Source organism: Mesoplodon bidens (assembly GCF_964165515.1).
Source record: "Mesoplodon bidens genome assembly, chromosome: 3".
NCBI lineage: Eukaryota > Metazoa > Chordata > Mammalia > Artiodactyla > Ziphiidae > Mesoplodon > Mesoplodon bidens.
The window spans coordinates 93,485,590-93,508,353 of record NC_138178.1 but is presented as its reverse complement, the minus strand read 5'-3'; the positions used below and the strand labels follow the sequence as shown (position 1 = coordinate 93,508,353).

The window sequence follows — 22,764 nt, the reverse complement described above, 5'->3', positions numbered from 1 at the left end:
CACGGCGGGGCTGCCTATCCCTGGCCCAGGCAGATTACACAGCTGTCCCAGCCCCTTGGCTGCCCCTGGCTGAGACTGGGGCACCTACCTGTGTGCGGGCTTTCACTGCCCGGTCCAGTCTGTCCCAAGCGGCCTCGATGTGACTCCACTGCCCTTGAATCTGGGGAGAGCACCTGGGTGCTGCCCATTCCAAGGAGCCTGCCTGCTTCCACAGGGACTGCACATTGGCCTGTCCCAGCCTCTGGACTTCCTTTCTGAAAGCATCGAACTTCTCTTCCAGCACCTGCAGGGTGTAGGGCCAGGGAGGTCACTCTGGAGGTGGCGTCCAGCAGCTCTCAAAGCTACTGAAGGGCTCGGCAGTATCTGCCACTTCTGACGTCCCTTGGCCCTGCCTCTAGGACCACGGGGATCCTCCCAGAGCCCCCCACTTCCTGTGTGGCCCCCTCCCCCTTCTCTGCCCTTGCGGGCCACTCAATCTACGCTCCTCCAGGTTTGCTCAGGAGTGACTCACCTTGACAGCCTCCAGGTCCTGCCTGTAGTCCTGGGACTTGGCAGTGGCCACCTTGCTGGCCAGCCAGGCGTCCAGGAGCAGGGCTTCCCGCTCCAGTTGGTGGAGCTGCAGCTGCTCCCAAAGGCCTTGCCCCCTGCCCTCCGCTCTCTGCAACAGCCCCGAGTGGGTATCCCTCACCGCGAGCATCAGGGCGAGCAACTTGGGGCTATGGCAGAAAGGACAATCCGCCTGGAGCCCTTCCTCTCCAGGCTGGACCGGCCTCATGCCTCTGTAGGGAGAGCCCCTCCCTGCTCCTCCCTATTTGGGCCTGGCTCCAACGCACGTTTCTGGGTTCTGCCCGCTCTCGAGGAGGACTGCTGTCTGCTGCAGCCTCTGGATGCGCATGCTGAACCCCTCCAGGTCTCTCCTGGTGGCCGCCAGCCACCGCAGAAAGGCCTGCGTGGCCTCGGCACTCTGGCCCATATCCTCAATGTCCCGTTCTTGAACACAGCCCCGTTCTTCCAGCCAGGATTCTGCCTCTGGGAGCTGGGGTGACATAGAGGACAGGTTTCCCTGGGCGATGCCCTCCAGGGCTCCCAACTTTTGAGTTTATGGCCTCGAGATTTAGAGCAGTGAGTGGTTCTCAACTTGGCTGATGGGGATCACCTGAGAGTTTTAACAACTCGCTATGCCTGGCTCTCACCCCTTAAGATTCTGATTTGGTCTGGAATAGAGCTGAGTGTCAGCACTTCTTAAAAGGTCCAGGTGATACTGATGTGAATCACTGATTGAGAATCATTGGTTTAGAAAAAACAGCAAAACCAAACCAAACCAAACCCAGTGGGCTGTTTCCTGGGAAACATGCTGAAGGAAGATCTTGGGGGCAGGAGACAACTTAGTGGAGGTGACAGAAGATGCACAGAGAGCCCGGAGCCCCACCTGGGGGTTACCTTCCAGCCCTGCCTACCCTCTGGGTGTCCTCATGACCAACCCCCGCCCTTTCGTGCCCCATCACACCCCCTCACCTCCATCAGGAACTGCTGGGCCTCCTGGCCTGCTGCAGCCACTGTCGCCTCTGCGCAGCCTCTGCCTGCAGGTGGCCCACGGCATCCTCCAGCTGCTGCGCCCGGGCAGCCACGTCGCGGGCAGCAAAGCGCCCAGCCTGCACCAGCTCGTGCCCTGTGCCCACTGCCGCCCGGGTCAGAGCCTCTGGGCTGCTCATCTCAGTCTCCAGGTTCTGCAGAGTCGGAGGAAGACGGGGGATGCTCCTGGGTGCTCCTTGGGGGACCCAGAGTCGCGTCTCAAGCCCGGTGGGATCCCACAGCTGCCCCCAGAGAGAACCCTGCCCCTGTGACCAACAAAGAATCCAGGGAGAAGCTTCCAGCCCGAGGCGACTGACGACGGGGCAGGGGGCACCCTGGTCATCAGGATCAGGGTCACACTATGACCCGCACACCAGCTCACCTGCTCTGTGCCCCTCACCATGGGCAGGGAGGGCCCCGAGGAACCGAGCTGGGGGACAGAGGGGAGGGACGGCTTTACCGCTGAAGTAGCCGCTGGGCTTGCTCTTCCACGTCTTGGGCCAGGCAGTGGCCTTCCCGGACAAAGGCCTGTGCGTGCCTGGCCTGCCTGTCCAGCTCTCCCTGAGCCCCCAGGAGCTCGTCCAGTCCAGGCTGTTCTGGGCCCCCGATGGGGGCTCTCAGTTTGAGCGCCACGGGCTCCAGCCACTTCTCCAGTTCCTCCACGCTCTGCCGGAGACGCAGGGCCTGGGGTAGAATGTGAGGTGGGCACGAGGGGGAGAGTCTAGAGCTGCACCCAGCACGCTCCAGGGCCGCACAGCCTCACCTCACGGGCCTCCTGTAGTTTGGCTGCCTTCCTCTGGCAGTTGGCCTGTAGCTCCTCCCAGAATTCTCTCAGCTCCTGTAGCCGCTCCTGCATGGTCTCTGAGAATGTGAGGCCATCCCGCAGCAGCCTCTGCCCCTCCTACAGCCACACATGGCACACACCTCGTGGACTCAGGACTGCTGGTGTCAGGGCACTCGTGTTGGCTCCAACCACCAGCCCCCCAGCTGCAGAGTCTGTGTGCTAGCTGTGTGATCTTGGGCAAGTTCCTTAACCTCTCTGAGCTCATTTTCCTTATCCATGTAATGGAGATAATAATGGGTATTTTGTTTAAATGAGATCAAACATTTCAAATACTTAGCAGGGTACTTTATATCAGAGAAAGGCAGCCTGGGGTCAGGGCCTGCCCTTTGCAGGTGGAAGAGGGTAAATTTAAAAGGTGCTGTACTTTGACTCCTACATGCACAGGACTGCTGGCTACATACCCTGACTCTGTCCTCTGATGTCTTTCCAAGAGAGCTGTTAAAACCATCACGCCAAAACACCATCTTTAAAATTCTTGAAAAGGCACTATTTTTGGAGAGGGTGCACAGGGAAGCCACCGCGTCTCACGGCCCTTTGGTGCTTAGCACGGCGTTTGAATGCAGAAAGCACTCGAAGGTCAGCCATCCACGGCTGTGATTCAGAGCCAGCTGCCAGGGCTCTGTGGGGTCACCCTCTGCTCTGGCCTGTAAGCCCATCCCTGGTCCCCAAGACCTCACCGTCTGCAACCTTTGCTAGTGGTGTACACTCGTGTCTTGCTCGGCCTGGAGATTCTGCGGCCGCCGCAACTGTGCCTGCAGCCCGGCTGGGTCCTGCCAGCCCTCTTCCAGGACCACCAGGTTCTTCTCCCTCAGCCATGCGGCCACCTGGGCACACCGGGAGGAACAGGCCCTGCTGCCTAGGGCTCTCCTTCACCCTAACCTCTGGGCTGCCCCAAGGAAGAGTGGCTTGTCCCGGGGGCAGCCCCTTCTCTCACCACAACCACTCCCCACACCGGCCAACATCGTAGAAACCCTGCAGGAAAGGCTGCAGCTGCCCGAGCTCCTCCAGCTGGCGGTGACAGGTCCTGGCTTGCTCCAGGAGTGCCTCTTTCCTGCCGGAAGGAGGGTGTCAGGGGCCTCAGGTCTGCTCACTGGGACCTGGAGCTGCTACGTGTGTGTGTGTGCCCACACATGCACACACAGGTGCATAGGTGTGCCCTTCCAGCCCAGGACAGCCTTTCTTGTGTATCAATATACCCTCAGTCTGTCTCCTCCTGCTGGGGCTGCCAAAGGGTGTGGAGGGCAGAGGAGATGCAGAGAGTCTTGATGGAATGAAAACAGCCCCCTGGAGGATGCCAGAAGCCTGAGAGGGAGGGGGTCAAGACGGCACTGTCCTGGGGGACAGCCGGGCCTGCCAGGAACCACCTAAGGGGGCTGGAGCGGGGACAGGGAGTGTTGACAGAGACCAGCAAACCAACATTTTCCATCTGTCAATCAAAGACCTCGGGTACCCAGGTGGGGTCCACCTGCAGGGAAGAGGAGGGGATGGCCACCAGGGTACCAGCTCAGGAGCCACAAACACAGTGGGCCCTGGTGGGCTCTCTGGGAAGGACGGAGACCCCCACCAATCTGGAATCCAGCTTTTGGCCAAATCTGCCTTGATCTAAACGTCTGAGGGGCTGGACGAGGCAGCTGAACCAGATGGGCTTTTATGAGGAAAAAAGGCAGAGACTGGAGTCTCATAGCTGTGCCAGCTTCAGTTAAATGAGCATAAGAAATATGCTCCCTGCATGCAAACCCACTGCGTGCCAGGAACCACACCGGGACATCAAGGATTCCTTTCTCATCCTGACCACAACCCTAAGAGGCAGGTATTTTTATCCCCCCACTGTAGACATGAGACTCTGTGAGGAATCTGCCCTAAGTCCTGCTGTGAAAGGGCAGCGCAGGAACTCAGCGCTGTCTGGCTAACTGCTGTGCTCTGGTATTGCCATTGCATGAGGTCGTCTCTCTTTTGGTTTCTTAAACATGTGCTTCTTTTTAAAAGTCCCCTTTATCTCAGCTGAGTGACCATGTGCTGTTTGACTCCATAACAGGTTGACACACTGCAGGTTCAAGAGCGCTGGGGCCCTGGCATCTGAACTCAGCCCTTGGAAAAGCCTGGTGAGCCCAGGCTAAGGGATACAAGGGCAAGGGAAGAGCCTGATGCCTGTGCCAGCCCACCCACGGCTCCCACAGCCAGAGCCAGAGGTACCTCAGGAGCATGGCCTGGCACCGGCCCAGGGCACCCTGGGCCTCGGGCTGTCCACCCTGGTGCAGGCTGTGGGTGGAGGCTCCCAGCGCGCTGATCTTCTCCGCCTGTGCCTCCAGGTCTCGCTCATGCGTCTTCTGCTTCCACAGCAGCGTTTCCACGTCAAGCAAGGAGTCTTGGGAAGCGATACTGTCTACAGGGATGCCCCCTCCCAGTCCCAAGCTATCTACTTTCCTACCAGACACATCCCCCCAATCCCTCAAGGCTGTATCTGGCTTTAGGGCAGCGATTCTCAACCAGGAAAGGCATGGGGGATAAGGGTCAAGTGTTAGAATTTCCAGGGCAGGTGGAGCTCCTCCACATAACAGGGACACCCTCTCCTCTGCACTCCCAGTAAGGCTACGTCAGCACAGGAAACGGCCCCTGATCATCCTCTGAGGACTCCCATGAGTCCGGCTTGCCTGCCACAGGGGTTGGGACAGTTGTGGGAAAAGCAAATCTCTGGGTGTAAGGAAGTGAGGGGGGCAGAGGAGAGAAGGGTGTTGGGAAAAGGAGGCAAGAATGCGTCAAGGGCCACAGGCTCACCCTCTGAGCCCCCACAGAGGGCCCAGCCCCATTGCCAGCAATGGACGGGTAAGCCACCGCTCAGTGACCGACGGGCTTGAGGGTTGGCAGATGCCCTTGGCCTGGGGAGCTCTGGCAGCACTGGCTGGTTTGATCTCTAATGCTGCCCTGGCAAACACTCCCTCACTCCTGCTGGGCACCTACCCCCAGACCCGCACTGGCTGGGCAGGCTTCCAGGCTGCAGAGCCAACTTTCCACGTGCTCCACAGAGCTCAGAACCAGCTGTTGAGAAAAGAAAAGGCAAGAGGAAGTGAGCAGAGGGTCCAGTCACTGCGGGTGGAGTGACCCTGTTGGTGGCCCATTGGGAAACCATGGACCTGGGGCCTGGCTCAACAGAAGGAGTCCACAGCAGGCAAGATTTGCCGTGGGTGAGCTGAGTGGTAGGTGGTGGGCAAAGCCCCTGGCATGGCAGCCTCTCTGGCTTTGGCTTTGACGACGGGCAGTGGGTTTAGTACAGGCCCCAGGGGTGGGGGCGGGACGGAGGCTGCTACCTGTAGCTCCAAGGCCTGATGCAGGTGGAGCTGGTGCTCCTGCCAGGCCCCTTCCAGGCTGTTCAGACCCTGGTCTAAACCAGCCGGGGCCTGGCGGGTGTCGGGGGTGGATGGGTGCCCGGCGGCAAGCAGTTGTTGCCCAGTGCTTCGGGCCAGGCTGATGCTGTCTGTTCGGGCATCCAGCTTGGCCTGTAAGAGGACTGGGCTCAGATCCCAGAGGCTGAGGCTTCCTGAGTGGAAGGGAAGCGGCCCAGTGGGAGGGAGGAGAGGTGGGGAAGACACCTGAGGGGGTTAGAGGGAAGAGGAGAAAGGCAGAGGTAGCCGATGCAGAAGGAACCCAAGAGAAAAGTGGGATCACAGTAAGGGGGAAGCCAGAGAGGAGGCGAGATCCCAGGAAAGGCCTCAGGGTCTGGGCCGCTCACCTTGCGACCCTGATGTTCCTGCAACATGCTCTGGACATCCGCGAGGCTGCTGGGGGATGCTCTCGGCGTCCATCTCAGCTCGCAGCCTCTGGGCCCAGATCAGCAATTTCTGCAGCGTTGCCTGTCACTTCTGAGCTTGGTGCAAGTCATCCAGCGACTTCTTCCTGCCATAGGGTTCATCAGCTACTCCTAGGGCCTCTGAGCCCCTTTCCCCCGCCACTGCCTTCTGTCCCTGAATCCCCTCAGCCAAAGAAGGGCCCATGGGCTGGGAATTAATAGGGTGGCCATACAGATGGTTATTAGAAGGATGGAGAAAGACTCTTAGGGAAGGGTGGGGATTGAGACGCTGCAGGGGATGGGTCAGTGAGAGCAGTGAGGGAAAGAGGCCTGGGGGTTTGTACCGCTTCTGGGCCCCACTCTGGAGCTGCCACCAGCTGCCCATCATCGCCTGATGCTTGCGGCAAGGGTGTGGGCGGCCTCAGGGCTTCTCTGGCAGAAGCAGCCTACCTCATGCTCTACAGGCTGTGTGGGAAGCCAGGGTCAGCGGCTGGGGCAGGGAGGCAGGTGGTGCTCAGGGGAGCCCAGCCTGTGGTTGTACAGCTCAGTGGACCTGGCTGGCCCCCCGCCCCGCCATGTGCCTGCCCAGGGTCCCACGGAGGAGGTGCCCTGGGCCTGGGGCCACCTCCACACCCAGCTGCACACCTCCCCCTGGGCCTGGATGAGGTCTATTTCCTGCTCCAACTCCTCGTGTTTCTGCCTCAGCCTCTGCATGCTCTCCAGATCTTTCCCACAGTCCAGGGCCTGGACCAGGGTGGCCTGGGGAGAAAGGGGGCGTTATTATCAGCCTTTTCTCCAGCTCCTCCCTCACTGCAGAGGGGTCGCTGGCCACAGGGTTTCTGTGTGGGAAGCAAGCATCCAGCCTGATTCCCTTCCCAGGGCCCTCCGCGGGCTGGAGCAGGCCGCTGGCCCTGACCACAGGTCCCTTCCTTCTGTGAGGGAGGAAGGTTCCCAGGAGAGACTTAGGGCTGGAGTTTCGCTGGTGGTAGGAACCTCCACGGGCGTGCTGCTTCCACATGTGTGGTCTCACTTGACCCTCGTTCCTTTGCAGGGAACTGAGATGGGCTGGCCTGGGTGAGGCAGGGACCAGAGGGGCAGTAAGAACAGAGCCCTCTGCATGCTCAGAACAGGGCGCCACGTGCTTCACAGGGGGCTTCTCAGGCCACGTACAATTTCCCCGCTCCCACCTCTGCCAGCGTCTAGGCCAGGTTTCTCTGTGGCTGCTGACACAATCCCGGGGCAAACCTCCTGCGGGTTCTGGCCTTGCTCGGGGACAACAGAGGAAACGGTGGGGAGCGGGATGCTCTGGCCTCTGGCCTCACAGTGCTTCTGGGAGAGAAAGGCGGCAGGTGAGCCAGCCTCCTAGAAGCAAATGGGGGCTTCTAGGTCCGGAGTTGACCCTGAGAACCGCTGGCAGACCCTCGGACGGCCCCTTGATGGGACCTGCCTCCAGGTACCCAGCTGAAGAGGAGAGGCGGGTGAGGCGGGGGACGCACTGGCTCCCTGGCTGCATCAGCAGTTCCACTGCTTACCTTCTCCCAGATCTGCTGAGTGAGGTCATCCAGCTTTTGGGACAACATGTGTATCTCCAGGGCCCCTTCAAGCTGCCACTGGTAGCAGAGCAGGTTGCCATGGAAACTGTTCCACCTGATGGAGAGGGTGTAAGGCTGAGTCTGAGGTGACCCTCCAGCTCCCTCTCCCAGCCCCACTGCTTCCGGCTCTGAGACTGGCCTGTTGTTGAGCTGTTGTCACTGCTGGCAGGTGGTCTTGAGTTTCTCAGGGTCCTGGTTCTTGAACTGCAGGGACAAGTCATTGATGCTCCTGATGTGTGCATCATCCACCATGTCCTGTGGAGGTGCAGGGGGAGGGCATCTGTGGCACCTGCTCCGAGCCCCTTCTTTGCACTGCATCAACACTTGGAGAGTGTGCTCGGGCCTGAGAGAGCTCGAGGGACTGCACGTTTGGGGAGTGGAGGCAGCTGCTTCCTCTGCCGTGGCCATCCCATCCCATGCCAGGTGCACTGAGCAAGATGCACCTGGGGTCTGTAGCCCAGGGTCATCTCTAAGGCTAGGAAATCTGCTCCCCAGGTCGGGACCAGGCAGGAGCAGGAGGGCAGGCATGCACTGATGAACAGAAGCTTTTAAAGTTAAAATGCAGCTTCTCAGGATAAGAAAAGCAAAGTAAGGGGTTGAATGAAATGGTGAGTGCCAGCCTCCTTAGGTTTGGGTGTCCCTGTCCCTGGGAGTCACTGGGCTGAGGCTGCCACTGCTTAGACACTGGGTGGGGTTCATGGCTACACGGGGCTGGGGACCCTGACAGTGGATGGACTGCAGGTGTCCTGCCCCAGTAAAAGCACCTTGCACTGGTCTACATTTCCAAAGCGCCTCCCAATAGGTGTCTCATAGGTGTGCAGGGAAGGGGGTTTCTCTCTTTTATAGAAGCTGGAGCAGAAATCAGAGACTAACCTGGTGAATTTATGGCAGAGCCAGGACTCAAACCCAACTCCTCAAGTCTATCTAACACTCTTTCTCCTACAGCATCTGGCACAGTGGCTGTGAAATTCCACCGTTAGTAAAGGCCATCTTAGATTGGAGCACTGCAGCCTTTTAAAAAAGTCATATACTTACTTCAGGGGGTGAGGTTAGCATGTCTGGGCTCTTAATACATGATTGTGAATGCACTTGGTCAATTTCTTTCCTCTATACCGCATAAGGGAAATTGATTTTGGTGTGTGTATGAGTAGGGGCTGGGGAGGAGATGCTGAATGAGACTTCTGAGCAACTGCAGTTTATTGATTATCTACTACACCCAGGCATACATGCATCCTTTTTTTTAAATTTTGAAATAATCATAGATGCACAGGAAATTGCACAAGTATATAATGAAGGCCCATGTACCCTTCCCCCAGCTTCCCCTGATGGTAACATCTTACATAACTATAGTGCAGTATGAAAACCAGGACATTGACTTTGGTATAATTGTTAACTAGACTACAGACTTTATTCAGAGTTCAGCAGCTTTTACATGCATGCACCTGTGTGTGTGTGGGAAGGTATAGCTCTAGGCAGTTTTATCACATGTATAGATTCCTGTAACCACCAACATACGTATATGCTCTCTTACCTATGAGATAAGCGGTATCCCCATTTTAAAGATGAAGAAACTAAGGCTTGGTGAGGTGAGGGAGTCTGCCTAAGCGAGTCAGGTCTTAAGCGCGGAGCTGACATGAGGGCCCACATCTGGCTCCACAGCCCATGCACGGTCACTGCTTCCTGATGTGGGATGCACTGGCAGGGTCCCCTTACCCCGGCCCAGACTCCTCGGAGCTTACGGAGCCGCCTGTGGAGCTGCAGGCAGTGCTCAAGGTCCTGGCCCCGGAGAGCCACCCCTGCTTCAGCTTCTCCCAGTGCGTGCAGCCTCTGGGAGACCTCTCCCACCGGAGGGTGGCTCTGTGCTAGGAGAGCCTCGCCCTCCTGGGGAGAGAGGGGACACCAGGAGATGGTGCCTGTCGCTCTCTCTCCTGCTTTTTCTCCATCACAGGCTCCCCCTGCCTCAGACCTTTCCCCTTGGTCATCCTGGTGTCCTCACTTTGGGGCAGGGTGGGGCTGAGGGCCTGGCTGTTACCTTGGCAACAGAGGTTATGATCTCCTCATGGGCCTGGACCTCAGCCTCGAAAGCCTGGTGTTTCTGCACGTGCCTCAACTTATCTTTCAGGTCCCCAGGAGGGACTGGTTCTTTCAGTTGCTGGAGTCACTCCTGGATCCAGTCCTCGGCCTGGTGGGGGAGGGATATGAATCTCATGATGCTGATGCTGCTTCGGTCCACAGAGACGTCCCACAGGCCTGCCCTCAGCTGTGCCCAGGTAGCTGGCTGCTGGCCCAAGGGTGGGGCTGGGCAGTGCCTGGTAAATAAGATCCAATGGTCTGAGCCCAGGAAGACAGCCCCAGGCCCAGATGGCCCCTCAGCCACACGAAGGGGCTGGCCAGGGAGCTTGGGTGGGACCTCATTTTGGAGGTGAGGCTCGCCTGCCCTGGGGCCCTGGACTTCTCTGCCTCTCTTTGCCCCGGCTTTGTGAGAGCTTAGGAAGCAGCGGGGTTTCCACATACAGGGTCTTCAAATCAAATGTCTGGGCTCCAGCATGGCCTCCGGGAAAGCCATTTAACTCTCCAAACTTTAGTATCCTCCTCACAGGGCTGTGGCGAGGCCTGAACGAGCCCGTGAAGGTGGACGTCATCTGTAAACTGGAAAATGTGGCCCACGTGGAAGGTACTGGGCTGGAGAGGCCCTCTGACCTGGATGGCGGCCCTGATGAAGGCAGTCATCAGCAGGGAGGCGTGCAGGGTGTGTCTCCGGCTCTCGTCAGCTCCTCCACCGGAGCCCGGCGCTCCAGCACGCTGTGGGGCAGGTCCTGCGCCCTGGGACCCCCGAGCATCTTCACCTGCTCACACAGAGCCGCCTCTGGTGGGCAGGGTGGGACTGGGGGGAACTCGGCTCTCGGTTCCTCATTCGGGGAGGCTGGAGCAGGGGCTGGCCCACAGGGGAGCCCCGCCTTCAGCCCTGCATGGCCCAAGGCTGGCCGGTCCTCCCAGCAAGCCAGAACCAGCCCCCAGCTCTCCCCCCAATGCCCCCACTCTGCTCCCCTGTGACTACCTGATCTGGAGCCATGTGGCCCCTGTGTCCCTGCAGTGTGGCCCACCCCATCCCAGGCCCTCCCGAGCCACATGTCCTACTCTGCTCAGTCAGCCCCAGCCAGGTGCCCCTAGCCCCCCAGGCCACCCCCAAACATCAGCATTACCTGTGGGTACACACTGAGCACCCACGTCCCCCACTGAGAACTCTCCAAGTTCCCAGACTCCGACCACCCCACCTTGACCACGCCCAGGATCCCCCAAACCCATTACCTTCTCATCCTGGGCAGTCAGCACCTTCTGGAATGTCTCATGCTTGCGAATCAACTGCTCCACCTGTTCCACGGAGCTCCCCAGGGCACTGGTTCTCCGGAAGACCTGGCTCAGCCCACGGAAAAGTCAAAGAGGCCATAAGGCACTGTCCAGACAGCCAGCCCCCCACCCCCATTTGCAGCCGTCTGGGTCGAGGCAGTGCACAGCCTCTGGGTTCCACATCGGGGAAAGGGCCAGAGCCCCAGGAAGCAAGAGAGCCGGTGAGGGAGAGGCCAGAGGGGAGAAGAGGGCGTGCTGGGAGGCTATGGGGTGAGGGCACCTGCCTCCCGGGCCGTGAGGGTCTCGTCCAGGCGGCCGCACTTTCTGAGGAAGAGCTGCCCCCGGTGCATGGCCTGCAGCCTCTCCTGTTTCTGCTCCCAGGCCTGGAACACTTGCTGCTGCTTGTCCCGCAGGACTTGCAGCCTTTCCTGGACCTGGGCATGAGCGTGTGGAGAGCCTGCACTGGGGAGAGCCACGTGGACCAGATGGAAGCGGGTCCCAAGGGAAGTCTCTGAGGAGAGGCTGGCATGGTGCACTGGGGTAGGGGCACAGTGATCAGGCACAGGCTCAGACGGGGTAGGCTGGGGGGGGCACCAGGAAAGGGGGGCCCACCTCCTTGATGGAGGTCCCTGCAGCCAAAAGTGCCCGCTGGCCCACCTGGGCACCCTGCTGGCGCAGCTCCTCCTGGGCCTCCGGCACTGCCCGAAGCTACTGGTGGGCGCTGAGCTTCAGCAGGCCACTGCCGGGCTCCTGGGAGATCTCCTCCACCTGCAGCTCCTGTCACACACAGGTGCCCAGGAGGTGCAGTCCCGCACCTGGATCCCAAGGAGAAGGAGGAAGGGAGTTGGGTGAGGGCTGGGCTGGGCGGCAGAGAACCAGCCTCTGAGGCACAACCGCAGCCTGCCTGGATCCACTCACACACTGAAGCGGCCCCGAGCTGTCCCAGCTCAGAGCCCAGGTGAGGTTCACGAGGCCTGTGGTCACCTCGTTGCTCCGCTGTTGTCCAACCCAATCCCCCCAGGGCTACTAAACTTCCACAGGCGCCAGACCAGCCTCCTCCTTGCCCTGCCCATGACTTCTCTCCACCCTAGGCTTCCCCTTGCCCCTCTTGCTTAGAAGTTCTTCTCCTTCCTTCCATCCCTTCCAAGCTCACGTGTTCATCAGAGGCCAAGGCCCTCTTTGTCTTGTGAAGCCTCCCCTGCCCCCCTGCCCCCCTGCCATCTCACTGCGTGCCTTGTCCTCTGAATCTCCAGTTTAATACTTACACTCTTCTGTTGATTTGTGTACAAACACATGTTAGAGCTGGAGCAGCCTTGGATCCTTGTCCCAACACGTCATTGCACAGATGAAGAAGGGTAAATGGCACATCGTGTGTGAGGGAGTTTTGTAACCTCCAGACGCTCACACACAGCGGGTAACAAGCTAGGGGTAAGTGCCTTGCTCGAGCCCACGCTGCTAGAAAGTGGCAGAGTTGGGTCTCTAAACTCAAGCCTTTTTGCTGTGTCATAGTTTGGGTCTCCCTGTCTATCAGGCACCGGGATAAGGGGACTCCTAGGACACACATAGCCAGGGCCCACTGTCCCAATCTGACTCTCTGGGGTATTAGGCTCATCCCCCCCAGCTAGATAGTCTCCCTGACGGCAGTGATTCCATCTTTCACAGGCTCTATATCACCTTCTCTCCCCACTCACAGCTCCTAGCAGAGAGCTAAACACAGATGTTAAAAAGATGCCAGCTGATCCAGAGGTCACTGTCTAGGACATTCAGATCTCCAGTTCTGGGCTTTCCTGGGCTGTTTCTCCTCCTGAGCTCTGGCTGGGACCCCTGCCTCCTAACTGCACTCTCACTCACCTGGGCTGGTGTTGTAAGGAGTCACCGCTGCGTCCCCCGCGCTCAGCCCTCTGCCTGGCCAGACGGACACCCGCACATGCCCAGTGCTCTTCCTCCTCGTGTCCCACTCGTCTTCCCTCCAGGGTTGGAGGGTCTCATTAGTGCACGCGCACTCATGGTACAACACACACACACACACACACACACACACCCAGAGCCCGGGGAGGGAAGAGCCTTCACCGCTGCACGGAAGCGGACCAGGAGCCATGCCCGCTCCAGCTGGGCCCAGCGCTGCTCCACGTGCAGCTTCAGGGCCTCCCAAGCTTTCAGCAGGGCCCGCTGCCTCTGCTGCACCGCTTGGGCCTGAGGCCCGGGCCCCAGCTTCTGCACCGTTCCTCCAGTCCTGCAGCTCCTGTAGCTGGGGGCAGGGTAGTGATAGGGAGGGAAGGGTCGCGTCCTCCTAGAGGCTGAAGGGCCTGCCTATCCCACGGATCCCTCCTAGGGTCCTGCCCTCCATGCACTATGGGCCTGACTGGCGGCCCCGAGAGCAGGGGAAAAGCTAGAGAGAAGATGGGCAGGCCTGAGGGGGCCTGCGGGGGAGAGGCAGCCAGACCTGGGTTCACCTGCCGCTCAGTGCCCACGAGTTCACGCTCCAGCCCCTCGTGTCTCCTCAGCTGGGCCCCCAGCCCACACAGATCCTGGGCCACACCACAGGGGAGGCTTGTGGCTTTCTCCCGAGGAAAGGAGATGGCCAAGGGGATCAGGACTGGAGGGTGGGGCGCTGATCCACTTCTAGAAAGAACCCCCTTCCTCCTCCTGGGCTCACACCTGGACCTGGGTGAGGGCTTCCAACAGATCTCTGTGAACTTTGAGGGTGATCTCATCATCTCAGAGCAGGTGGCCGCAGGCCTGGGTCAGCGCCCACAGCTCCAACCAGGCAGCCCTGTGCACCGGCGTGCGGGAGACGGGCAGCAGATCAGCTATTCACCTAGCACCTCGTTCTGCCCCCTTTGCTAGGCTGGTCAGCCCTCCTGCTCTGTGGGCTGCATCCAGGACTGGCCCAAATCTCCCCTTCTTAACCCCCTCTCCTGTCTGGCCCTGGCCCTGGAGCCTCTCCTTCTAGCTTTGCTTTGAGTTCAGTCCTTTGCTGTTGTCACGCTCAGCACTTAACTGATTCCTGTGTTCTTTGATACTCCTTACATCTTGTGCCTTCGAGTCTCAGTAAGTCAATCAGATTATAATCGTTCCTCTCCATTCCTCATTTACTCAGTAAACTCTCCCTGAGCTTCTAAGGCTGGGTCAGGCTCCGCGCTAGGGGTTATGAATGAGGATGACCTTGCCTCAAAGCTCACAGGTTGGGGGAGGATCCAAACCAGCCAGTGGGCAGCTAGGCAGTGTTCCCACAGCCCCTCCTCCAAGTCCTGGGAGCCAGAGGTTTGGAAAAGTGCCCCTGGGGGTCTGGGCAGGACTCTCTGACCTGCACCCCTGGCAGGCTCGGCTTCCCTGGAAGCATCCCCCTTTCCTGACACCTCAGGTGCAGACAGAGCCAGTGTGGCCCCGGGAGCATGTGCCCTCTAACAATCCAGGACCTGCCTGCCCAGCACCCTCCCCCAAACCCATGCCCTGGGTCCGCTGGGCACTCACTGCAGATCCTGCTGCATCTGACGGGCCTTGAGGAGCAACACTGTGCCCACATTCTAGCAGGCTCTCTGCCAGCTGCTGGCAGGTTGCCACCCATTGGCCCCCCATCTCTACTTGGTGCTGAAACTTTGCAAACTTGGTGCAGAAGCACTGAGGGGAGAGGGGAGTAGGTGACAGAGTGGCCCCTAGCTGGCGAGACAGCAAGCAGCCTGGGGAGTGAGGCACCTCAGTGACATCTGGACCATGGGGGGTTGGATGGCCGCAGGGCCTGCCTACTCTACCCAGAGGGCCTGTCCTCAGCCAGGGCTCATGACCCAGGGCCCCCTTCGCCACACAGCCCAGCCAGCCCCCTGGCCCCAGCGTCCTGCCTTGGGGCTTCCTCCCTACCCCTGGCCTCTTCTCACCAGAACGACCTCCTCCTCAAGGCTCTCTCCTCCTCTGACTGCCTGCTTCTGGCTGGCCAGCCAGCCCTGCAGGTCCTTGGCCTCCCTCATGAACTCGTGCATCTTCAGGGTCCCCTCCAGCTCCCAGTCCCTGTGGGGATAGCCTGTGGTTCCCCAGAAGTTAGCTGCCCACCCCGCTGGGGACAGCTGGCCCAGCCAAAACAGGTGACCTGAACTGAAGGAGGAGGTTATTCATGGTCTCTGCCCAAGCTTGAGGCTCTGGATTCAGGGAGAAGTAAACATAAGAAGGCCAGGATAGGGCAGGTGAGGGTGTGGATGTGGGGGAGAGATGGGGAGCTAGGAGCTGGGGGTCCAAGTTTCTGCCCAGTGGGCCCTCACTGAGGAATTTACAGAAAGAGGGGAGCAACACACAGCAAGGAACCATCTGCCATCTCTGTGGGCCTGGGGTCACGGGCTCCTTCCAACTCGGGGTTATGGTATGGATACAGCCAACCATGGCTAGGTCCCCTAAACCTGGGGAGGGGTACAGCGCCCCTTACCGTGTGGCTGCCAACTCCTGCAGTGCCCGCAGCCCCTCCCGGAGCCTCTCCTGCACCACGCCCAGCTGCATAGGGGCCTCGGGGTCAGTGAGGGTTTGGGCTCTCTGGTCAAGCTCCTCCATGGAGCTCCAAAAAGAGGCAGTTCCTGTTGCAGAACCTGCCAGCACGCAAGGCTCAGACTGGGTGACTCAGTCATCTATTCATCTACCCACCCTCCTGTCCGTTCATCCACTGATCGCACACCCATCCTTCTCCTCCTCTACTCATCCACCCACCCCAACCCAACCGCTCACTCACGCACACATCATCCACCTACCCTACAGTGATGGGGTTCCTTACTGTTCCATGAAAGTGAAGACACAGTCTGTGCCCACAGAGGGCTCACTATTTAGCAAGGAAGGGTGAATGATGGGTCATCTGGTCCAAGGAAGAGAGGCCACAGGGGGCATGGTACTGACCTCAGCATCGCAGTATAAAGAATGGATGGAGGGGCTTCCCTGGTGGCGCAGTGGTTGAGAATCTGCCTGCTAATGCAGGGGACATGGGTTCGAGTCCTGGTCTGGGAGGATCCTACATGCCACGGAGCAACTAGGCCCGTGAGCCACAACTATTGAGCCTACACGTCTGGAGTCTGTGCTCTGCAACAAGAGAGGCCGCAATAGTGAGAGGCCTGCACACCGCGATGAAGAGTGGCCCCCGCTTGCCACAACTAGAGAAAACCCTCGCACAGAAACAGAGACCCAACACAGCAAAAATAAATAAATTAATTAATAAAAACCTATCCATTGGAGGAACACAAAACAGTTAAAAAAAAAAAAAAAAAAAAGGATGGATTTAAGCAAGCTGCCCAGGATGCCTGGGACACAGAAGCTCCATGAGGCCATGGCTACACGCACGCCCCTTAGGAAAGGCTCCCTGAAAGTCCTCAGTCAGGACCCTGAAACACTGACCACTAGGGCTATGTAGACAAAACGCCCAGACAGCAGGACACTTCAGTGACGAGAGGAACCAGGATTGCTGTGGGGCTCAGGGCTTGTGGTTCTGAGAAACAGATTGCAGGAAGGAGGAGGGGGCTCCAGGCCTCCCTGGCTTTAATCAGGGATGCTTATGAGGTAGGTTTCAGGCATGGTGTTTGGTTAACTCAAAGCATGGTATTCAACGTGTGGGAGGAAGAAGGCTGTGGAAGACGTGGGGAGGGCTGGAACAGGTGACCCCCCCAAGAGAGGAGGAAAGTGCCAGGGGGAGGAGAAGAAGCAAGAAGAGAAGGCAGATAAATCCTGAGGCCACAGCAGTGTGGACCGCTACAGAGATGAAAGAAGGCGGATGGGCTCTTTGAAGGGGTGGTGTCTGAATAAGGGGTGGGGAACTGGGGGTGAGCAGGGGGCCCTGCAGGATTTGGGTGGGGGTGGGGAAGGGGCTGGACAGTCTTCAGGAAGAAAGAGCAGGGCTCTGTGCCTCCGAGAAGCAGGATGTGCCCTTTGGGCGTGTGACAGACCCCTTCCTCATGGCCCATCATCACCCCAGTCCAGACCATGTAGGGAATGCTCAGGACACATTACCTGGTGCTTCTTGATGAGCCTGACCGTGGCTGTCTCGTTCCCGCCACAGTCCTGACTGCTCACCAGAGGCCACTTCTCCTCCACCCAGTCCTCCAGCTCTGATACGTCCAGGAAATACTGTCAAGAATGGTGCCAACTCACCGTGACGATCTCAGATGGGACCCTCCATCACCCCTTGGGGACATCACACCACTGCTCTCCAGCAGGCAGCAAAAAGAGGCTTCTTTGCCGACGGGGACCCAGCAGCTCCGGGCCCAGAGTTCTCACCACTGATCCAGCTCCCTGAGAGTCCCAGGTCCCGCAGACCTCACTCGCAGAGGCTGCCCGACTTTGGCTACTTCCCCTGACCCCATGCCCTCTGCATCCTACCGCGCCTCACAGGCCTGCTCCAGCTCTGCCCAGCGGCCTTCCAGCTTCAGGCACTGCTCCACGATGTGCTGGGCCTGGGGGCGCCCTGAGGCTGCAAGGCTGTGGCCGGAACCCAGCACCCGTCGCACCTGTCCCTGGTGGTCTTTCACCTCTGCGTGGAGCTCCTGCTACAGAACAGCATGAGGGGCTGTCGAATCTGGGCTTCCCTTAGCCATGGGGTGCCCAGAACAGAGCCGTGGATGCAGCTCCAGGGCTCAGTCATGGCAAAACTTGCTGGCAGAGAAGGGCTGGGGGCAATCAGGCACTGCTGAGTAGCGGTGGAGGGCGTCTAGGGTCTGGGAATGGGACATCAGGGATCCTGGGAGAAAATGAGGACCATTACCTGTGCTTGCGGAGAAGACTGTGGGCACCATCCAAGTATTTATCGGAGCCAGCGCTGGGTGCAGGCGTATGCGTTGCCACCCATGTGAGCTCCATGTCGCCCAGGTGGAGGAACTGGTACAGCTCAACGGAGGCCTGCAGCTAGTCGCCGGGCGGCCAGACATCCCTGAAGGGACTCAAACCTGGGTGGAGGGAGAAGATGGGGGATGCTGGGGACAGGTGAGGGGTCACGCGCAGTCCTTTTCTTGGCCCAGCCAGGGACCCATGAAGAAAGAGATGGGGGTTGGGGAAGCCTCATCTGATGATGGGGAGGCAGCTGGAGAGGGCCGAGACCCCAGCTGAGACAGGCTGGGACCTGGGACCCTTTGCTGCAGTGCTGGCACCTGGACAAACGTCTCCTTGCACAACGGAATACAAAGAAACTAAAAGGGACTAAAAATAACTGCGTGCATGTCCCGTTGGGGCAAATTCTGGACAGAAGATATAAAAAGCCCAACAAAGCCCAACTGCCACTTCTGAAGAGCCAGAACAAGAGCAAAAACAGGGTGTCGGGACAGAAGCAGGGTACTGTTCATGCCCTTTGCACTTACCACCACCAGAGTGGGGGGCAGAACACCTAAGCCACCCCAGCCCGACGCCTGGACACACCCCTACCCTCACCCCATATAAGGAACAAGCTCGAGCAGGCAAACAAGGGAACTTGCTGCTTGTTCTCGCTCCCCCCCCTGCTGCAGCAGGGGCCCCAATAAAGCCTTGCCTGAGTTCCTCGTCTGGCCTCTAGTTAATTTCTATTGACGGGAATGACTCTACTCATAAGGGAAGGAGGCTTGGACAACCTCAGGGCCTGTAGGTGCCACCCTGCTGGGCTCCCTGGGTGAAACCACCCTCAGGTTCACATGGTGGCAATTACACACAATGGAGTGGAGACGGAGCGAGCAGGCGAGTACCTCTGGAGGTACTTTTGGGTCTCCTCCACGATGGTCTGGGTATTGACCACCTGGTGGGCCTGGGGAACGAGGGCAACCATCTTGCCGGCCAGTGCCTGGCTCTCGGCCTCCAGCTGACGGTGCTGTCTCTGCAGCCCCTGGCTTGAGCCCAGGTCCTGCCCCATTTCTGCACTCTGCAGGGCCCCCTCTAGCTGCTCCATCTTCTCCTTGGCTTCCTGGGGAGGGAGGCCGGGCGCTGCATTAGGCTCTCCACATACAGGCCGGCAAGTGGCCCTTCTTGGGCTCTGAGGCTGCAGTGCTAGTAACACACCAAATTCACCAACGGCCTTTTGGGGACCCCCCTCCCACTCCTAACCCGCACCTTCTCCCAGAGCTGCATGAACAGCCCCATCCCCTCACACTTCTTCATCTCCGGGGGACTCAAGTTGTGCCGAGCATGCATGGGTACACAGGAGGCAATCCTGGATTGGCCAGTGGTGGGTAAAGCCAGGGTCAACAGGCCGTAGGCCAGAGGCCTCCAAAGGCTGCAGGACTTCCCAGGGCCGCCCCAGAGTCAGAACACCCCGACTCCTCCCCTCTCCTTCCCGTCCTGGCTGCTCCCAGCCCAGCCCAGCTTCGGTCTCCCTCCTGTGTCCCGTCCCTCTCTTCAGCCAACCTGCAGCAGCCCCAGGAGCTGGTCCTGCTGCCGAGCCCACCGGAGCTGCTTCCCATGCTCTGCCATTTGGCGGTTCAACTCATCCCACTTGCTGCTCAGGCCCTGAAGCCCGGCCTGCACGTCCTCCTGGGCACGGGGCCTGCTGCTCAACAGCTCTCTCCCAACCTGCAGTGGACACAAAGGCCCGGGGCGTCTTGTTGAGCTGCTGGTACCAGGAGGGGCGGTGGCGGGCTGGGCCCAGGGGGCAGCAGTGGTGGTGGCTGGCTGCGAGCTGCATGCCACACGCCACAAGGGCTCGAGCTGTTTGCGTAGCCCTAAATCTGTGGGCCGAGGTGGGAAGGCTTTCCTCTGACGCCTGCGAACAGTGTGGGATGAGCAGGCACCAGATGGCTGGTGGGAGGGCTGAGTTCAGGCAGAGGCGGCAGGCTGCCTCTTAGACCCAAGGGGAAGGGGTGACAGAAGTGTTCTGGGCTAGTTTGGGTGCCAAGACCAGGGGGTGCCTGCTGAGTGAAGGGGGAAACTGGGGGATCCTAATTCCACGGAGACTGAGGTTGATTCTTCCTTCAGTGACTGTGCTCCATGCAAACATGCTATGCAGTGGAAACGTGAAGCTGAGCAGGCCCTGCACCCTCTGTCCAGTGTCCTGCACCTGCTGCAGGCCCTCCACGTGCCCCTGGGTGGACACCAGCTCACGCTCAGCTGTTTTGTGCCACCTGAGTTTCTGCAGGATGTTGTCAGGCTCTTGGGATGGCTCATCCGCCAGCATCCGCCACTTCTCCTCCATCCACAGCATCACCTCTGCCACGTCCTGCTTCCATTCCTGCCCAGGAACCAGGGGAGAGTGGGTATCACAGAGTGGGGGTGAGGGCTGGTATGAGGACCTCTAGGGAAAGGGGTCTTAGGGCACCCCGAGGGGAAGAGCAGGATGCAGAGCCAATCCCAGGGTGCAGGAGAGGTGGGACCTGGGGTTACCGCTCCCAAGAATGGACAGGGAAACCAAGATGGGGAGAAAGATGTCTCAGGGAAAACAGCAGAAAGAGGCCTGGAGAATCAGGGTCTGGCTTCACGGTACCCTGTGCCCAGATAGGAGAAGCATCTGGCCGCGTCCCCACTGCTCCAGCCGCATCAAATCATGGACGGTCCTCTGTCTCCAAACAGGCTTAATCTCCGGGAGGCCTGTGAAATAGCCCGGCTCTGAGACCCCATCGTGGGCAGAACAAATGTCTGACAGAGTCAAGATCTGCAGCTGGAGCCCATGGCCCATGCAAGAGCCTGGAGTGTGGCCAGAGGCCATGAGGACAGGGAGCAGCCAGCTGAGGGAGGGTGAGGGGGTTATTCAAGAGGCCAAGGCTTTGGGCCCAGCCCTGCCTTTGAGCAGTGTGGCCTGAGCCTCAGTTTTCCTCATCTGGAAAAATTGGAGCCATAATGCCTATCTCACAAGGGAGAGGTCAATGACATAACGTGTGGGAAAGTGTTTTGTAAACTAGAGTGCTCCAAATAGCACACAGCTGTTAGTGCAGCAGTGGACTCTTAAGCATCCCTCCCAGGGAGGCCTCATGCACCTGGGCCGGCCCCTCCCCTGGAGCTGGAGGGAAGCCAGCAGCTGCCGAACCCAGGCCGCGCTCTCCTGGAGCCTGGTCCACTATGCCTGGACGCGCGGCAGCTGCTCTCAGACCCGGGAGGGCAGGCAGAGTTGGGGAGCATATGGGGAGGCTCCACTCTGCCTGAGGCTCACCCCGAAGGTCGGACACGCCACAGCCCAGGGTGCACCCCACTATCCCCCCACTCCCTGTGTACTCTCCAAGGCTCAGGCAACGGTCTGTGCAGGCTGAGAAAGAAACCTGGACTCTGCAGGTGCTGCCCAGTAAGGCCCAGGCTCACTTGTGTTGGCTCTGAGCCAGCTTCTTGCCACGTGCCCGCAGATCCTCTGCTCGAGGGCCCAGGGCATCCAGGAGCCGCTCAAACTCCTGGTGCCGCTGCAGCAGGCTCTGGGCCTCCCCCACGTCCTCCTGGAGATGCAGAGACTGGGGTCATGCCGGGAGGATGGGGGTCAGCACCATCTCACCCAGCGCTGACCCAGTGGCCTCCCACCCAGCCTGGCTTCTAAGCTCCTACTTCCTGGGGTAGGAGCATCCCAGCTGCACACCCCGAGCTCCATACCGCGAGGCTGTCCAGCTGTAGAAAGGTCTCGTGGTTGGCACAGGTGGCAGTGAAAACATCCGCTTCTCGACCAAACCTCTGCAACTTCAACCCCTCCTGCAGCCGCTGCTGTCTTTGCTCCCAGGAGGCCTTCAACTCCCTGCCTTGCTGGCCCAGGAGCCTCAGGGTACTGGCTGCCCCTCGGGAGTCTGGGGAGTCCAAGGCTGCCATGGGCTGGCCCCGAGCCTCCAGCTGCTGCAGCCAGTCCAGGACGACAGACAGAGGGTGAAACCCCGTCTGCTCCCCTCTCACCTCCACAGATCATTCATCTTGGAGCTCTGATGTAAGGGTAACCAGAAGGGGGTCTGAGGCTGGTGAGCCCAGGGGTCCACTTGTCCTGTGGGACAGCTGTACCCTGGGCCACTAGTGAGACACTGAATGTAACAAGCCCAGCCCAGTACTTGGGACTCACTAGTTCCCGTGCTCCCTGCATGTCGCACCTTTGCTCCAGCTGGCCACGCTGATGACAATGCCCAGGCAAGTGGATGTGCTTAGGCAGCACACCCAGAAAAAGCACTCAGACTGCCTACATGCCTGACTGGGGCCACCACAAGCCTGGGTGGAGCCTGGAGTGATTAGGAAAGGCACCCACTCCTCTCTGCCGGGTTTGCCCCCAGGCTCACAGCTTGGGAACAGGCGACACCTTTGTGTGAATTAGGAAGAGGCTCCACTTCTCTGAGCTGATGCAGCCCAGAAGCGGGTAGTGGAGTCTAGTGAGCAGGGGATGGGCTGGATTTCAGTGCCCACTTGGCCACCCGTCAGGCTCCTTCACGTGGGGCACAGCCTGCAGACTGTACCCACCCCTGTAGGAGGAGAGGAGGCATCACCATACTAAGGAGGTGGGTGTCTTATTCCTGGGGGGCGAGGGGCTGAGCCATTTCACTCCAGGGGTCCGTGGGGTCTGCGTTACCCAGAATAGGTGGGGAGGCTTGACCACCCTGACAATCTACCAGGCTCACCTGCATGGGGTATGGCCAGGCCTGGACTGGATAGAACGTTCCAGGAAGCTCAGACTCTGCCCTAGGTCCCTCCCCAAAGTATGCAAGATGCCTGACCAGTCCTTGGTTAAACCCCTCTTTGTAAACCTGCCTGAAGCACCA

The 22,764-nt window shown here is 59.4% G+C and overlaps 1 protein-coding gene across 1 annotated transcript in view; it reads right to left on the bottom strand.

Moving 5' to 3' along the window:
• Positions 1-22,764, bottom strand: part of SPTBN5 (spectrin beta, non-erythrocytic 5) — a gene marked incomplete at its 5' end in the record, with an annotated part of 46,333 nt that overhangs the window by 5,406 nt on the left and 18,163 nt on the right. Inside the window, 50 exon segments of the mRNA XM_081228265.1 lie at positions 39-283; positions 512-716; positions 834-1,036; positions 1,516-1,541; positions 1,544-1,884; positions 2,033-2,256; positions 2,336-2,473; positions 3,121-3,283; positions 3,369-3,467; positions 3,746-3,749; positions 4,419-4,840; positions 5,358-5,452; positions 5,722-5,910; positions 6,144-6,229; positions 6,272-6,303; positions 6,545-6,605; positions 6,608-6,665; positions 6,834-6,959; positions 7,733-7,847; positions 7,932-7,948; positions 7,952-8,047; positions 9,506-9,673; positions 9,825-9,950; positions 9,954-9,974; positions 10,493-10,560; positions 10,563-10,638; positions 11,102-11,206; positions 11,425-11,574; positions 11,753-11,848; positions 11,852-11,917; positions 13,211-13,376; positions 13,378-13,388; positions 13,594-13,762; positions 13,797-13,858; positions 13,862-13,913; positions 14,615-14,643; positions 14,645-14,761; positions 15,016-15,145; positions 15,555-15,687; positions 15,690-15,711; positions 17,114-17,230; positions 17,488-17,649; positions 17,945-18,005; positions 18,007-18,045; positions 18,811-19,025; positions 19,466-19,630; positions 20,115-20,285; positions 21,045-21,099; positions 21,347-21,474; positions 21,626-21,911. Of these exon segments, the coding sequence (XP_081084391.1) occupies positions 39-283; positions 512-716; positions 834-1,036; positions 1,516-1,541; positions 1,544-1,884; positions 2,033-2,256; positions 2,336-2,473; positions 3,121-3,283; positions 3,369-3,467; positions 3,746-3,749; positions 4,419-4,840; positions 5,358-5,452; positions 5,722-5,910; positions 6,144-6,229; positions 6,272-6,303; positions 6,545-6,605; positions 6,608-6,665; positions 6,834-6,959; positions 7,733-7,847; positions 7,932-7,948; positions 7,952-8,047; positions 9,506-9,673; positions 9,825-9,950; positions 9,954-9,974; positions 10,493-10,560; positions 10,563-10,638; positions 11,102-11,206; positions 11,425-11,574; positions 11,753-11,848; positions 11,852-11,917; positions 13,211-13,376; positions 13,378-13,388; positions 13,594-13,762; positions 13,797-13,858; positions 13,862-13,913; positions 14,615-14,643; positions 14,645-14,761; positions 15,016-15,145; positions 15,555-15,687; positions 15,690-15,711; positions 17,114-17,230; positions 17,488-17,649; positions 17,945-18,005; positions 18,007-18,045; positions 18,811-19,025; positions 19,466-19,630; positions 20,115-20,285; positions 21,045-21,099; positions 21,347-21,474; positions 21,626-21,911 (6,111 nt within the window).